This window comes from Dipodomys merriami, unplaced genomic scaffold (assembly GCF_024711535.1).
Source record: "Dipodomys merriami isolate MVZ:Mamm:240054 unplaced genomic scaffold, mDipMer1.0.p SCAF_6, whole genome shotgun sequence".
Classification (NCBI taxonomy): domain Eukaryota; kingdom Metazoa; phylum Chordata; class Mammalia; order Rodentia; family Heteromyidae; genus Dipodomys; species Dipodomys merriami.
This window is the reverse complement of record NW_027206179.1, coordinates 58653792-58671065: the sequence shown is the minus strand read 5'-3', so window position 1 is coordinate 58671065 and position 17274 is coordinate 58653792. Positions and strand designations below refer to the sequence as shown.

Sequence of the window (17274 nt, the reverse complement as noted above, 5' to 3'; positions counted from 1 at the left end):
TCCCAAGAGAAACATCCAAGGCCAGCAGGGACAGTATTAGAAAACAAGGATTGAGGGAGACATAGGCAAAGCTGATAGAAACTAAGTGCTTCCTGATGGAAGAAGAGTGGAAGGTTTCTGATGAAAGTTCCAGAAGGACCCCCTAGAAACACCCATAAGAGAAGATAGCTTTAAATCTCATGTTGGTGGCCTGCAGAACTTTTAGCAGAACAGTCACAACTAGGAAATTCCACTTCCCTTTCCTCATGGCCTTGCTCCCCACACCATCTCCCCATCTCTACCCTGTCTCAGTCCAATCTTGATCTGACACATCGGAGCTGAAAGGAAAGAAAAACAAGTCCTTTCCTTCCCCACAGAGAAGAAAGTGGCTACATAGGATTCTTGATAAGTATGGGGAAAGAACTCCCATTTTCAATGACTATTATGAGACTAAATCTTTCACTTCTGAATTGAGATGGTAATCTACTGCTGGGAGTGTCTTTAAAAAAAAAAACGCCTTTTTATTGGGGTTAGGAAGGTGGACTAGCATTGCATGAAGCCCTGGGTTCAATTCCTCAGTACCACATACATGAAAAAAGCCCTAAGGGGTTCTGTGTCTCAAGTGGTAGAGTGTTAGCCTTGAGCAAAAGAAGCTCAGGGACAGTGCCCAGACTGAGTTCAAGCCCCAGGACTGGAAAAAAAAAAAAAAAGAGAAGAAAAGAAAAAAAAAACGCCTTTTTATTATTATCTTAAAAGGGACCAAAAAACTTTGAGTGGCCAAAAGAACAATATAAATCTAAAAGGATACTGGGAAATATTTTTTTAAGCTGATAGAAGCCAATGAGCTTTTGTGGTAATGTACTGGCAATCTAAAGTTATAAAAAGTGAGTCAGAATAAAGAAATAGGCCAGGCATGCTAGTTCACATGTGGAATTCTAGCTATGGGAGACAGGGTTAGAAGGACCATGTGTGAGGTTGGCCCCAAACAAAAATTAGAGACGTTGCCCCCCCCCAAATAAACTGAAAGCAAAAAGGTCTAAAGTTGTGTACATGTGACAGAAAATTGTCTTGCAAGTGGGTGACTCTGAGTCCAAACTTTAAGAACTGGCAAAAGAAAAGAACAAGGAAGCAGAGTTCAGAGGATTCATAATTTCTTGATTTATTATACCTTTTTTTTTTGGCAGAGAAAAACAGACACAATGGTTTGGTGAGAGAATAGAGACGGTTGGAAGGACAGAAGAAATTTGGGCTGAACTGTGGGCAGATGAGCAAACACAATAGAGATAGAGTAAAATAGAAAATCCCAAGGGCAACAAGAAAGAATCTTAGGGAGATGAGGTCCCAAAGAAACAGAGAGAGGACAAGAACACTAACATGATGTTTAGACAGGAGGAGAACTGTCTACCTCTGGGAGAAAATGGAAGCAGAGAATGGTGAAGATACAGACATTTCAGAGGGAAGGTAAGGGAACATGAAACAGTTTACAGTGGAAAAACTTTCATAGGCAGGAAACTCATCTCCTAGGAAATAGGAGAGAGAATGGTAGTTACTATAAAGAGCAAAATTGAAAAACTATATTTATGTAGAAGCTAAAAGGTAGCTATGGTCAGGAGAGACTCCAGAATTACCCTGCCATGTTTTCACTGCTCAGGGACAAATAGATATGAAAGCAACCTGGCACTAGGGGCTCATACCTATAATCCTAGCTGCTCAGGAGGTTGAGATCCGTGAATTAAGGTTCAAAGCCAGCCTAGGTAGACAAATCCATGAGATTCTTATCTCTAACTAACCAGCAAAAAGCCAGAAGTAGAGGTGTGACTCAAGTGGGAGAGTGCCTTGAATGGAAAAGCCAAACAAGACCTGTACACACTGAGTTCAAGTGCTAGTAGAGGCAAGAAGGAAAAGGAAGACAGCAAGGAAGAAGGAAGGAAGGAAGGAAGGAAGGAAGGAAGGAAGGAAGGAAGGAAGGAAGGAAGGAAGGAAGGAAGGAAGGAAAGAAGGAAGGAAGGAAGGAAGGGAGGAAGGAAGGAAGGGAGGGAGGGAGGGAGGGAGGAAGGAAGGGAGGAAGGAAGGAAAAAAGGAGGAAGGGAGGAAAGAAGAAACATCAAAGCACATTATTGAATGTGCTCCCTATTCAGAACCAACAAAGCCCTTATCTCAATTCAAACATCTGGCTGAATTCTGCAAATCAATGCAATAAGAATCAAGCATACCAGAATTTACATTCTTCTCTAATAAGACAATAAAATATCACAGGCACTTGGCGATTATTCAAGAAGACAGCTATAAAGCTTCCTGAAAATAAGAGCTGTTCTTTCTTAGAACAAACATCTAGTGAAATAAAATAGCTCAGCACCAAGAAGTATTGTAAACTGGCCTCTCAATCCCATTTAAACTTAAATCTATAAAGAGCTGTCAAGTTTGCAGTGACCCATCATGCATTTTTACCATAATATTTGTTCCTAATAAATAAAATCCATGAGAAGAAGCAGTAATATTTAATATTCTGGGTTAACATTCATTACCTAAGGTTCTTTGACATCTTCAGACAAAAGCATCATTAAAAATCAACATGAGCTGGGTACAGGTGGCTCATACCTGTAATCCTGCTATTAAGGAGGCTAAGAGCTAAGGATTGATGTTCAACGCCAGCCTAGGAAGGAAAGCCCATGAGACTTTTATCTCCAATTAACCACAAAAAAGCCAAAAGTGAAGTTACACATCAAGTGGTAGAATGCTAGCCTTTAGCAAAAAAGCTCAGGGACAGTTCCCAGGTCCTGAGTTTAAGGTGCAGGACAAGCACGCGCGCGCACACACACACACACACACACACACACACACACACACACACACACACACACACACACACACACAAAAGGCAACCAAAAGAACCATATTTGATATATTATTATCTACCATTATTTATACCTAGAATACTACCTGCACATAGGAAGTTATTCTGTGAATAAACAAGTGAAAGAATAACTGAATTTTGTGAGCAGTAGCTCAAAAACCACTTTATGGAGAGGACTGGTCTTTTCTTTCCTTTTTTCTTATTAGGTGGTGCTGAGGAATCGAGCCCAGGGCCTCATGCATGTGAGGCAAGCACTCTACCACTGAGCCACCTTCCCAGCTTCCCCCTCCCCCGCCCCTACTTTTTTTTAAGAGTACTGAATATAGCCAGGCACCAGTGGCTCACATCTGTAATCCTAGCTACTCAGGAGGCAGACATCTGAGGATTGAGGTTCGAAACCAACCCAAGGAGTAAAGTCTGTGAGACTCTTATCTCCAATAAACTAATCAGAAAAAGCCTGAAGTGGTGCTGTGGTTCAAGTAGTATAGCGATAGCCTTGAGCAAAAGAAGTTTAGGGATAGCACCCAGGCTCTGAGTTCAAGCCCCTGGACCAGCAAAAAACAAACAAAAAAGAGTACTGAACATAAGCTCTTGTTCTTGCAGGACAAATGCTCTAAAACTTGAGCCATGTCCCTAGCCCTTTTTGTTCAAGGTTATTTTTCAGACAGGGCCTCCCATTTGTGGGGAAGAGACCTGGTCTTTCTCCAGACACTTCATGTGTCCCAACATTCTCAGTGACCTTGTTTCCAGTATCACCAGCCCCAGGACAAAGCAGCAGTGCCATCAAGTGCCATCAAGTCAACCTGGAGGGATGGAGAAGAGAGGGGCAGACAGAAAGACAGACAGACAGACAGACAGGCAGGCAGGCAGGCAGGCAGGCAGTCTGACTGAGACTCCTCCACAAATGCTGTTAGTTTTCAAAGTCTGCCTGGTTCTTCTAAATGTGTTTTGGTTTACTCATTCAGGGATTCTCTCCCAAGAATAGTGGTTATCTTCAAAGGCCATGCAATTCTCTCTCACCTCCAACAGATGAATAAAAGTTACGAGTGAGAAGAAAGCAGTAAGAAACCTCTTTCTGGATCTAAAGAACACCAAGAGCAAATCTGGGTGACATCTGCCTCCAATTAAGTCCTGTAAATGAATCTATGGGGCAAGTCCAGCTGCAATCCACAAGGAGGTATATTTCAGCTGAGGTGTCATTCACTAAGTAATAAGGAACACAGTTTTGGACGTGCTTTGACATTTATTATCTCATTTGAGGTCCATTACAATCCAGGGGGAGAAAAGGTTTTTTACAAAATAGGAAGCAGACTTGAAGATAGAGAGACCACACAGCAAGGAGGATGTATAGCTTGGACAAGACCCGATGCCTTCTCAGGCTGCCTTGATCAGTTATTTTAGGTTCTAGCACTATTTTCTTGTCATTTGGGGAAAGCAATTGAGACCATGGTGAATGATGTCTGGGACAGCTTCTGTCTTTATACATGCATTTTAAAATGGTTATTACAAAGGTCATGTACAGAGGGGTTACTGTTTCATAAGTCAGGTGATGAGTACATTTCTTTTTGGATAATGTCACCCTTGCCTCACGCTTTCCCAGTTTTCCCTCCTGTCCCCACCTACAAGTTGTATAGTTCATTTTCAACATGGTGTCTAGTGAGTACTACTGCTGCATTTGTTCACTCTTTGTCCCTCCATTTTGGTGCCTCCCCTTACACTCCCAAAAACAAATAACCAAACAAGACAAAAAGAAAAAAAACAGCAACAAAGAAAAAATTTCTTTTTTTCCATTTCTTGGCATTCATTTAGATAAATATCATTTTATATGTATCAGATGCACATAGGTATTACGTCTTCGTGTTCCTCTTCCCTTGGTCTCTCTGTGTATGAATGCCCTTTTTTTTCTATCCTGGTGCTTGAAATCAGGAACTGGACACTGCTGAGCTTTTTGCTCAAGGCAAGCATTCTACCACTTGAGTCACAGCTCCACATCTGTCTTTGTTTGTTTTGGTAGTTAATTAGAAATAAGAGTATCTAGGACTTTCTTGCCTGGGCTATCTTCAAACAAGATTCCAGATTACAGCCTCCTAAGTAGCTAGAATTACAGGCATGAGCTACTGGTGCCTGGCTTCAGCTTCTGTCTTTTCTTATTGAGGATATGAGTCCCAGGAAAGTTGATAGGATGGAATATTACTAGAAACATTTACCTGGTGATACTTAAGAGAAGCTCAGAAAAGAATCTCATACTCAGGAAATGTTCTTAGTAAACTCATATACCGAGGAAGAGCAATGTACTCCATAAAAGTTGCCTAGGGAGAAGTTAAGACTGGTATTTTGTGCACACACACATACACATATACACACACATACACATACACATACACACATACACATACACACATACATACGCACACGCTTGTGCATGCACAAGTTCCAAAGGTCTTAGTGAAGTTTTGAGCTTTAGTAACTTCAGAAGGATTCAACACTAAGCATTTCTCCCAAAAAATCATTTTACATTTTTCTATGCTTATTTAGTTTATAACCGTTAAATATTATCTTTTTGTGTATAACTTTTTGATTCAGTCTCCATTTTACTACTTCAGCTGGAAGGACTGAAACATTTTATGATATGTGATAAACCCACATATACACACAATGAGAGAGCCAAATCACACATCTCACCTGAAGCCTACAGTTGGTTAGAAGTAATTTTCACGTATGCTGCTGTGGAAATAGCATCGTTCCTAGCCACATAGGGCAATACAATTGTAGGGCTGGCTGTGCTACACCTTTATCCCATTTGTTTTTCCTCTTGGGAGATCATAGATTGAACTCAGGGGTTTATGCTTAAGTAAGTGCTCTACCCCTTGAGCCATGCCTTCAGTCCTTCTGTTTTTAATTTCTTTCTCAGACAGAGTCTTGAGATTTTGTCCAGACTGGCCATGGATGAAATCCTCCTACCTCTGCCTCTCAAGTAGCTAAGATTACAGGCATGGCCAGAGCTGCTCCTACCTCTACCTTCCAAGTAGTTGGAATTACAGGTATATGTTGTCATGCTTGGCCTCTTCCTTTCTCTTTTAATCCCAGATAGAGCACAATTGTCTGTTTGTACCCATTTGATTTTATCTTCTTAGATAGAATCTATTCTACTTGAATCCTTGTAGCCCTCACTTGGTCCTCAACCATGTTAGCTTCTTTTTCCAGAGGATTCTATCCACATACTTTTGGCATTGTCAAGTGAGCATTTCTAACAGTGGTAAGCCACATAGCATCCAATACAGAACCCCTGTATAGTGACTCTAGGTGCATGAACCTCAATGGCCAGTTTAAATATAGATTTCCTCCAGTACATTGGGTATCAACCTCTATGTCAAAATCTTTAGACAGGGAAGTCTAATCTATCACAAAAGCTATTTCATCAGAACATACTTTTTTTTGTCTTAAAGAGATTTCAAGAAGAAAACTGTAACATGTACTGTTGAAACTCTCAGACTGTCTTATGGCTGCATTTGTCTAACCAATCAGGTTGAGGGATACTAACTAAGAAGGGTTAGATCAGGGAACATGATCATATCAGTTCTGTTGTTTTATGTATTTTTCTTATAATGCTATCACTGTGCAAATCCAAAGACTGATAAAAATATAACAATAAACTGAGAACTGATAAACTGATAAAAAATAACAATTGCTTTACTTGTAACCCAAGATCAACTAATATCTGGGAAATTCCCAGCAATATTGATTGTTAGGTAAATTTTGTTCCCCATAAAGTTATAATTCTCAATATCCATTGATTTGTAATAATTTGGGAAAAAGAGTCTCTGTATATATTCTCAAGATGATACCACAGTGGACAAAGGTAACTAATCCAATAGCTGAAATCCTTTAATAAGAAAATTTGGACACAAATACTGATCTACAGTACAGCTGCCACAAGGAATGAATACCAAGGAATGGATGCTGGACGCCAGAAACCACAAGAAACTGTAAGAGGTAAGGAAGGATTCCGCCTTGCAGAATTTGAAGCAAACTACTCATGCCTTCACTTTAGACTTTGGGCTTCCAAAGCTTTAAGACAATAAATCTGGGTGGGGAGGGGGGCTCCCAGTACATGTATCTGGTGTGTAGAATAATATTTTATGATTTTATTTTTATGATATCTTAATACATCTATGCAAGGTATAATGATCAAATCAAAGTAATTAGCATTTTACCATATCAAACATTTATTTCTTTATAGTGGGAATATTCAATATTTTCTTTTCAAGCCACTCAGTTTGGCATCCTTTTTTACTCTTACTAATGGAACATGAAAGTATAAATATGTGAGCTTCAAATAGTGCCTGTTGAACTTCGAATTAAGAGCACATATGAAATAGTTGAACAAAAGCAAGCAAGATATTAAAAAAGTAAAGAGCACCTGGGTGCCAGTGGCTCACACCAGTAATCCTAGCTTCTCAGGAGGCTGAGATCTGAGGATTGAGGTTTGAAGCCAGCTGGGGGAGAAAAGTCCATGAGACTCATATATTCAATTTAAGTACCAAAAGATCCAGAATGGAGCTGTGGCTCAAGTGGTAGAGTGGCAGCCTTGATCAAAAGAGTTCAGAGAGAATTCCCAAGTCCTGAGCTGAATCCCTAGGACACACACACACACACACACACACACACACACACACACACACACACACACACACACACACACACACACAGAGCAGATGAGAGATATTTAGGTTCCTGGTCATGTAACACCTGGCAGGATTATGCTCCCCATACAATGGGGTAAGTGGATTAAGTATGGAGACACTGGCTTTGATGGTGGAAGGTAGGCACAAGGTGACATCTAATCTCAAGCTCATGAACAAAGAGTTAATTACCCCTTCCAGAGGCCAGGAAAGCCCTGTCACTTCCAAATGGCAAGGAAATCACAAATTCATCCCTTTGTCACCAACATCCAAGCAACACCACGTAGAGTTTCCTGTCCCCCAACCTGGCAATTTGGTTGACTCATTCTAAATCAGACACCAAGCCGAGCATGCCAAGGATCTGTCAGCCTGAGTGCATTTCTCTCTCTCTCTCTCTCTTCTCTAGTGTCTCTCCACCATTTCCAAGACTCCACTAACTGATGATGATGTTGCTAAAATGATCACATTCTGAACTAGACAGGGAAGGTGTTTCATTCTGCATGTAAAAACAGACAGGAGGAGAGAGGGTCCCAAGCAGTTTCCAATATTGACCTGGCTCTCATGTGATCATTGTAATGGCAAAATTCCTCACTGGAAAGACCCCAAGCAACATTTTCAGGAGCTCTCCTAGCAGTAATTAGGGGAATGTATTACTGCTAATCCCAAGCACACTAGGAACCGGGTTAATTTTGAAAGATAAAATAAAAGTGGTGCCTTGCGGCAAAAGGCCACTTCTAGGCGCCATTAAATCAAGCACAGCACTGCACAGGGTGAGACTATTAATTCCAAAGATGTCGGTACCCCCCACCGACATGCCTTTAAGGAAGCTACTACAGAAGCCACCAAATGAAGAGTCAATATACAAATACCATTTAGCAAGTACAGATAAGCTTGGCTAAATCATGCTCAAAGCACTTATAAAAAGATTCACATTTTAATACATTAGCACCAGAACATGCTGTACAAGCAACAAGAAAATTGCAGTTGTCAACGTGTGAATTTAGACTCAGGGTAAGTTCATCCAAGGAAGTGAAAAAAAAAATCTCAATTTAGATTCCCCCCCCCCCCCATAGCTTGACTCTCCCGCCCCCGTATATCCACGTGTTTCTTCCAGAATGCAGGAGGACATGATACTCAGTAAATGTATTTCACCCCCCGAAATAGTTAGGATGGATTTGTCAGGGGGAACAGATGGGCTCACCTAAATGGATTAAGTGATCTCTCTAAGGACCAGACCACAAGCTAAGCAAGATGTCCTTCTGTGCACGTGTGTGTGTGTGTGTGTGTGTGTGTGTGTGTGTGTGTGTGTGTGTGTGTGTGTACATGTGCGCTCAGGTGCACGTGTCTTTTCTTTCTTGTGGTGCTGAGGATCACACATGCAGGTTTTCTCACGTGCTCTGTCACTGAGTTGTACACTCCCACTCCACGTGTCCTTTGCTAATGGGAAAGCATTGTAAAGAGAATTTGGAGGATTATTTTCTGGCACTTTTCTGTTCTGCTTTTTAGAAAGTCTACCTGCCTGTCATGACAGATGAAGAAGTATAGGTCACAAATTCTGGGGTTAAAACCACATTGTCAGGAGAGGGAAAACCAGCTGCCCAGATTTCCAAGCCAGACCAGATGGGATAGGAGATCCCAGGTCTACTCAGACCTGGATGGACACCAGAGGGCGCGAAGACCCACAGCCTGCTCTGTTGATTTGAAACTAAGCTCCATTCCAGTTGGAGTCTGACAGGCTATTTTCTATATCAAAGCAACAAATGGACTTTCATTTCAGAAAACAGCTGGTCTCTCAGGTCATTCTATCAGACATAGCTATTTTCTTTAAATTGAAAATCAAGACAGTTTATTTTTCTCAAAACAGTGCTGTTAGCTCTGCTGCCTGACTCAAAACATTTCACTTGTTCTGTACCATGGCAAAGCTGTTTTCTCCTTAAACAGGAGTGAGAGCAGGGCTGGGGTGTCATTTCTTAGGGATACTTTATGAGTGATATGTTTACAAAATCTGTGCCTAAAGGGCATGCCTATCAGTTATAAAGATGAAATGTATTTAGAGAAAACTTAGAAGAAAATAAATGCTAAACCACTTGTCCAGATAGGATCTTTGAGCCAAAAATAAATCTCTTCATACAGAACATCTATATATAGCTCCATTGAGCGTTTGAAATGCCCATGATAAAGGAGCAATTATCCCTCCATACCCAAAATCATTTAAAAATATAAAATAATTGTAGTTGTTTAAATGTATATAACTAATAATAATAACGAATGCATATTACCATGGCCTATTTAATGTTGGGGCTGAGAAATGCATCCTTAGGTAATTTAGTTGTCTATAAACAGCTAAGAATGGACTTACGTGACTTGGGATGACTACAGAGTCACTAGGTGATATGATCTCATGGAGCTACCATGGGACATATGTTCTGTCACTGACTGAAATATTGTTACATGGCCTATGGCTGTATATTCTGTACATATAAAATAGTGTGTGTGAATGTAGTGTGTATATCTAATATCTATCTACATCTAGTATCTATACATAGTATCATATATACTATATCCATATATGTGAATATAGTATCTGTATCTTGATTGAGTGTTAAAGTGAGACCATTCAGTCACATCAGGGATCCTATCATCTTTGCTCAGGCATTACCATTTGCTTTGTCAAAAGTTCATTAATTTGTGTTTTTTTCTACTGAATAATGAAGAAAAATTCATATAGCCTTAAAACACATTTTATCCAGATTGTCTGAATTGTCAATAATTATGTGACAATTCCCTAATTAAATTAGAGGTGATATTTTGAAGGATGAAACTCTGACACAATGCTATTACTTACAACGCTGTTAAGAGTCTAAGATGATTCACAAGACCAGAAAAGGAAACAATATTCCTGAAAGTCAGAACCTTTCACATTCACCTCCTTGTTCATCGCTTGTTTTCCCCTTTTTGAGTCAACCACCCCTTCTTCATCAATTATGGAGAATCATATTCCCTTTATTAATGAAAGGAAATTACCTTCCTCTTTCCTGATAACTTCCAGATGCTAATGACATGCAAATTCCAGTAGATTTAAGGGAAAAGGGACATCAAACCTTTCTTCCTTAGTCAGCAATGAAAGAACACCACATGAAAGCAGAGCCTAGGAACATGCTAAATAATATGATTCCAAATCCCTCAACTGTAAATTGTAAGGAAAATAAAGAAATTAAAATACAGAAATCAACACCCTGGTTTTCTAGAAACTGTCTCCTTGGATATCAAGTGGTTATAAGATAGCCATTCGTAATTTATTCTCCCATACGACTTAACCTTTTCAATGATCATTTCATCTGTTTTCTATATTTTTTTAAAAAAATCAAAGAAATTCAAGATATAGGAAAGACATGTTGATGGAGGGTCTGAAACTGATTTGGTGGCTTTGGAGTTGACATAATCTTGGCCTGATGCAGTTCATTTTGGAAAGCTGCCTCAAATTCTCCCTGGTTTTGAACTTTTTTTTTTTTAACTTACCACTTTCATCTAGCAAGAAATCATCCTGGTAACGGAACTTCTCCGGTCCACATGCAATAAAAATGTCATCATCACCAAAAAAGTCCTGAAGGCACATCACCTACAAGAGAAAAGCATGGTACTCGGTGAGGGGTCGGCACAACAGCAATTAGAACAATACTCCCCACCCCCAGACATTGGTGCAAAGCCGCTTCCCGTCTAATGGAATCAACGGGGCAGCTCCTTGGGAGGAATTTCAAAGAAAGGGCTCACGCATCTGTTACTAGTAAGAAGCATGTTACATTTCAGTTCTGCAGGAAGACAGGATCAGGAGAATAGAACCGGTAACTGTCACATTTATTACTTGACATATCAATAGGCTATGAGGTAAGAGCCCTTTGTTTCCATAATAGAGTACATAGAGCAAGATGGGGGAAAGGGAGCTTCCTCTTACTCTTCTGAATGGAAAAACCAATTCCCCCATAGCAACGTAAGTCAGCATACGATTTTAACAGTCACCAATGCCATTGTATGTGTATTCTGATCACTGAAGAAAAACACTTGTATCATGGTATGAACTTAATAATCTCCTTTAGACCCATTCCAACTTTACCAGAAAGGAACCTGGAACCCTTTATAAAAGGAAGAATTTTAAACATATAGCTGAGATTTAGATAAGAAAACTAGCTATGCACCACCGAAGCTACAAGAAAAACTAAAACATCTCCCAACTTCTTATCAGGCCACAGGGAAGTTTTAATGCAATCATTGATACATTTTCTTTCCCTCCCTCTCTTCCTCTCCCTCCCTCCCCCCCTCCCTCTCTCCCCCCCCTCCCTTCCTTCCTTCCTTCCTTCCTTCCTTCCTTCCTTCCTTCCTTCCTTCCTTCCTTCCTTCCTTCCTTCCTTCCTTCCTTCCTTTTTTTGTGCAGGTCCTGGGATTTGAATTTGGAGCCTCAAATTCTCATTTGGCTCTTTTGCTCTACACTGGCACTCTACTATTTGAGCCATAGCTCTGCTCTAAGCTTTTAACTGGCTGCTTGGATATAAGAATCTCATTAACTTTTCTATCCATTCTGGCTTCAAAACTGTAGTTTCCAGATCTCAGCCTCCTGAGAAGCTAGGATTATAGACCTGTGCCACAAGTTCCTGGTAGATTTTGATACTTTTTTTCCTAACTAGTCTCCAATAAAAACTTCAAGAGAGGTGTAGGTTGCTTTACAAGGAAATGTGAAGGTTTGTAGTATTTTGTTCATAAGACATCCATGACACTCCTATCTCCAATTCACTTGCCCCTCCCCACAAAAAAAGATGGAAGTAGATCTGTGGCTCAAAGAGTAGAGTGCTAGCCTTGAGCACAAAAACTCCGGGAGAGCATAGAGGCCCTGAGTTCCAGGATTGGTCTATGCATAGGCATGTGCACGCACACACATGCACACACACAGAGAATAATAGCAGGTTGCATTTTGGAGCATATCTATGTGTGCTTGTTTTTATGCTTTTGCTCATTGGAGAAGTAATTATCATCAGAACTACAATCTGTTATAAACAAAATGCCAATGAACGCACTCACACCATTTGTCCAATGACCATTCTCCAAACCTAAGACTTGAAGAACAAAACAGACCACAATCTAACTCAGACAGTGTGGACATACTTCTGTCAGCTAGTGGGAAATGAAACATGAAGAATTTTTGATGTTCTTTCCAACCCCAGGATTTCCAGGATATGAAAGGAACACAATGATTGCTAAGGAAAAGTATCTGTCATCATCTAGCACAAAAATAGGACAGGAGATAGCCAGTTCAGTGTGGAGACACTGTACTTGCTTACCTCCTAAGTGTCAGTGATTGAAATCAAAGAAGTGGTTGAACTATCAAATACTCTGGTATTTACTGCTCTCCATCATTTCACCCTTCTCCTGCTCACAACTTCTTAATCAGAAAGGTGGGTCAGGTCAGTGGGTGAACCCGAATACAAATTGCTCCAGGTGAGTAAAAAGCCTTGATAAAAGAGGCTAAGACATAAGCTTACAGAAAAGATAAAGTGAAAGTAACTGGAGGTTTCCATTATCCAAGCTTTACTACTCTACAGCTGATCTAGAGGTAGTTAGATCAAAGCAACCATTGTAATCAATGCAATGTATTGCCTAAAGAAGGAGAGAAAAACAGAGGAAGATTTATAAACCCTTTCTCCACGCAAATACAGTTTGAAAATGCTTTCTTTGCTTTTTTTTTTCCAGTCTGAGGGTTTGAGCACCATCCCTGAGCCTTGAGCCACGGTACCACTTCTGGCTTTTTCAGAGTGGTTTATTGAAGAGTCTCACTGACTTTTCTGCCTGGGCTGGATTTGAACCACAGTCCTCAGATCTCAGCCTCTTAAGTAGCTTGGATGACAGGCGTGAGCCACTGGTGCCCAGCAAGAAAGAAACTTTCTTGAGGCATTACTGTCCATTCTGATATTAAAAGTTTGTAAGAAGTAAAGAAATATACAACTTGTGTTTTTGCATAACCCAATTTTATGTATTTTTAAAGTGTGCATTCTTTTTAAATTGATGTACTCAAATTTAAAAAGGATGGTTAACTATCATCATTGAAACTTTAAATTCCATTTATGCTTCGACCCTATTTGCTACAACAGGTCAGTATTGGTGGGCCTCTTAGACACTCAGATCTCTACGGTAGGCATCAGATATTAGAAGATTTCACTAGTATTAGACACAGGCAGATCTTAAAGTATAATTATTAAGTTTAAGAGATGAGCTCAGAACACCATTCCAAGCCTTCCACTTTTTCCATCTTTCTCTTGCCTCCTAGAAGAACTGGTATTGCCAATGGCTGCTCTTCTCATTTGTCTAACTGGGCCCACAGTTTGTGCCCCTACCACACATTCAAAATCCATGCTTTTCCCAGCCCTTCCTTATCCAATATCACCTCGATCCAAAGCTTGTCCTCCTCTGAAGGGCCCTTGATATTTCCTTATAGTGGAATCTCTGTTTCCCACACCATTTCTCTCCAGTAAATTTAGTTTAATTCTGTCAGTCTACTCTTTTTCATTAAACTTTTGGACTTTCTCTGCATGGCTCAGAAACTATCAATGACTTAAGTTAAAATGCACCTTTCTGAGCTTAGCATCCCCGATGCCTCAAACTCTGGCTCCAACCTATCCATCATGTTTCCTATTGTATTATTAGTGATGCTGTGATTGATCCATCATTTGTTAAGTAAATGGATGGCTAAATAGATGAGTGGTTGGCTGGCTGGATGATTGGGTAGATGGATGGATGGACAGATAGATGGCTGATTGGATGGATTATGCTTTAAAGTAAGCCAAGTTCCAATTTATCTTCTTTACTTACGTCTTCCTAATTGTGTGGGTCTTATTTTATGAAATACCTGTTTTCAATCTATTCCTACCTACTCTCTGCCTATGTACATACCTACTGTAGGCCAAGGCTCAGTTGGACTTGAACATTATCTTCTCTGTATGGACTCATCCCTTTTCTGAAGCCCCACATATCATTTAATAAATGCTTATTGAGCACCTGTTCATGGCAGTGACTATCCTGAGCCTTGAGAACATGTCTGTCCTCACCTGTCCCCTTTTCTCTTCATAGATACATCTGAATACAGATGTGGGTACACAGATCGAATAGTGGGATATGCATATACTTCCAGCAATTCCTAACATGCTGTTATGAGTCAATATCTCAGAGCAGTAAGATCTATTGCTTCTCAAAGGTCTTGTCAAGGGTGTGAAGTGTGGTGTTCTGAAATCCAGCCTTTGTTCTTCCATCAGTCAGCTATCATGAAATTAATCCTGTTGTTAAAGCTCCTAAGTCCACTCGGACCAGAGTGTCTCATACTCAGTGCCATTCTTGACCCTGCAGAGATGTCTCCTCTGAGACAAATTCTTAAGAGCAAAGCACTGTCAATAGGTTCTCAATTAACCCAGCTCTACCACTTAGATGTTCACTCTTTGGGCCTCAGTTTATCATATCAGTTGTTCTAAGGACTAAATGAGTTATGATCACAATAGGGAGAAACTAAGTTTTTCAATAATTTTTAGCCACTGTTATTCCTCAAATGTATTTTGACTTTAAAATGAGTACAAATCAAATATCTACATAAGATACATGAATACTAAAAAAAAATCCAGTATGTAGCTCTAACAGACTTCTTTTCTAAGTAGATTTGAAGAAAATACAGAAAGGGAGCATCTGTTATTGCCTTGGGAACAAGGATTCTACAGATATTATTATTATTATTGGTGGAAAGTATGTTTTTGGTTAGTTTCAGGGAATTGATGCTAATCTGGTAAAATGAGGAAGGGACATGGCCCATGTCTCTGATTTCCATTAGTTTTCTACTAGATGACGCAGGGAAAAGCCATTTTCAAATATGCTCATCTATAATACAGTAGTACCACGACTCACTGTCTTAACTCACAGCCTCTTCGAGTCTGTCACCAACTCTTAGATTTGTGGAAAACAGAGATTTGTATTCCTCTGAGAGAACTTATTCTCCACTGAAAAATGCTACACTAGAAAAAAAATGATATGTGCATTATATGCATTCATGAAGGAGAATGGCTGCTTATGGCACACAATGCTCAGTCGTCTAATTAAAATGTGTAGTTCTTGCCTGATGCTTCAGTTATAATGCAGTACTTCAACTCCGAAGAAAAACATTCCATTTATTCTATTAGAGATCATGTCTGTCTGATGGCATATAAGACAATGCGAAAGCTATAGTATCTCAAAAACCATGGATGGTTTAGAGTGGTCAGACAGGCTGGCAAAGTCCTTGAATGAAGATCAAGATATCTGCATTCTGAGCTCAGATCTGCCTTGCTTTCTTACTGCCTTACTTTGCTTAATTAAATCTCTCTCTGTCCTCTCGTTTTTTTGCTTTTTTATTTCCTCTTTCCTTTTTTTCTTCATTCTTTCTTTGTTAGTGTTCTACCACTGCGCCTCCCAGCCAATGGAACAGATACTAACCAATCACAGATGGAAATCTCCAAGATTCTGAGGCAAAAATAACTTTTTTCTTTATATTTTATTTACTTTTGTATGCCAATATCAGGACTCAAACTTTGTTCTCTCACTTGACTTTTTTTTTTTTTTTTTGGTCGGTCGTGAGACCTGAACTCTGGGCCTAGGCACTGTCCCTCAGCTCTTCAGCTCAAGGCTACTCAAGCCACAGCACCACTTCTGGCTTTTTCTGCTTATGTGGTGCTAAGGAATAGAACCCAGGGCCTCATGCAGGCAAGGCAAGCACTCTACCACTGAGCCACCTTCCCAGCCCTCACTTGACTTTTTTTTTGACCTGACTGGTGCTCTACCACTTGAGCCATACCTGCAGTCCTGCTTTTTGGCTGGTTAACTGAAGATAGAATCTCTCCTATTTCTCTGTCCTTGCCTCTTTCTAACCTTGATTTCCTGGATTTCAGCCTCCTGAGTAGCTATACAGGTGCCTGATCTTCTCTTTTATATATGTTAATTATCCCAGAAAACTATCACAATGCTATTAAAATCCCTGCTTTACAGATAAAAATTACATACATAAACAGAATTTGCAACCAGGTTAGTTAGAATTCAAATACAATTCTTAACTGCCAAGAAGTAGAAAACACATTTATGGAAATGCATAGAAACATACACTCTATATCCATGTATTAGAAATTTCAGTTGATTAAAAAATCATTATAGCTACAAATCCATTGTGTATTCATAGTGTTGAATAGGAAGGTGTCTGATAAAAACACCTTTTAAAAGGAAGAAAAGAAAGTTGACATTGTATCTTTGGCTCAAGAAGCATGTGTTTCCTGTTCTGACGACATGAAATCTGAATTTATATCTTTTCCATTAACTTGTCATTATGCACGGCACATTTCTCCTAGGGTTACTATGCTGCATTCAGAAGAAACAAAATAGGCAAATATGGACTTCCTCTCCTCTGAGCTTCCGGCTCAAGTTGCGCTGGGAAGGCAGACATTCAAACAAAGGCAATAAAAGCATCTGCTTTTTACACATTTCCAAAGCAGGACTGTGGAATCCATTCTCCCTCATTGGAAGGAGATCTCCATGGTGACGCTCACTTCAGAGAGCAGGCCAGGTTCTTTGCAGGGATATTTTCTTTACAAGAGCGCCCTCTACAAACCAAACAAGGAATCGCTCTGACAGCACCTGAAACCCAAAAGCCATTGTCTTTCTCAGTCTTCTCTCCGTGTGTTAAGGACTTCAAACTATTTTACACTCACC

General features: G+C 40.0%; 1 protein-coding gene across 4 annotated transcripts in view; it reads right to left on the bottom strand.

Annotated features, from left to right (window-relative positions):
• Dclk1 (doublecortin like kinase 1) overlaps positions 1–17274 on the bottom strand; it is a 348060-nt gene that overhangs the window by 180952 nt on the left and 149834 nt on the right. For all 4 annotated transcript variants that reach the window (XM_070002974.1, XM_070002971.1, XM_070002969.1 and 1 more), the window contains exon 4: positions 11035–11134. In XM_070002974.1, coding sequence (XP_069859075.1) covers positions 11035–11134 — 100 coding nt within the window. The remainder of the gene's footprint in view (positions 1–11034; positions 11135–17274) is intronic.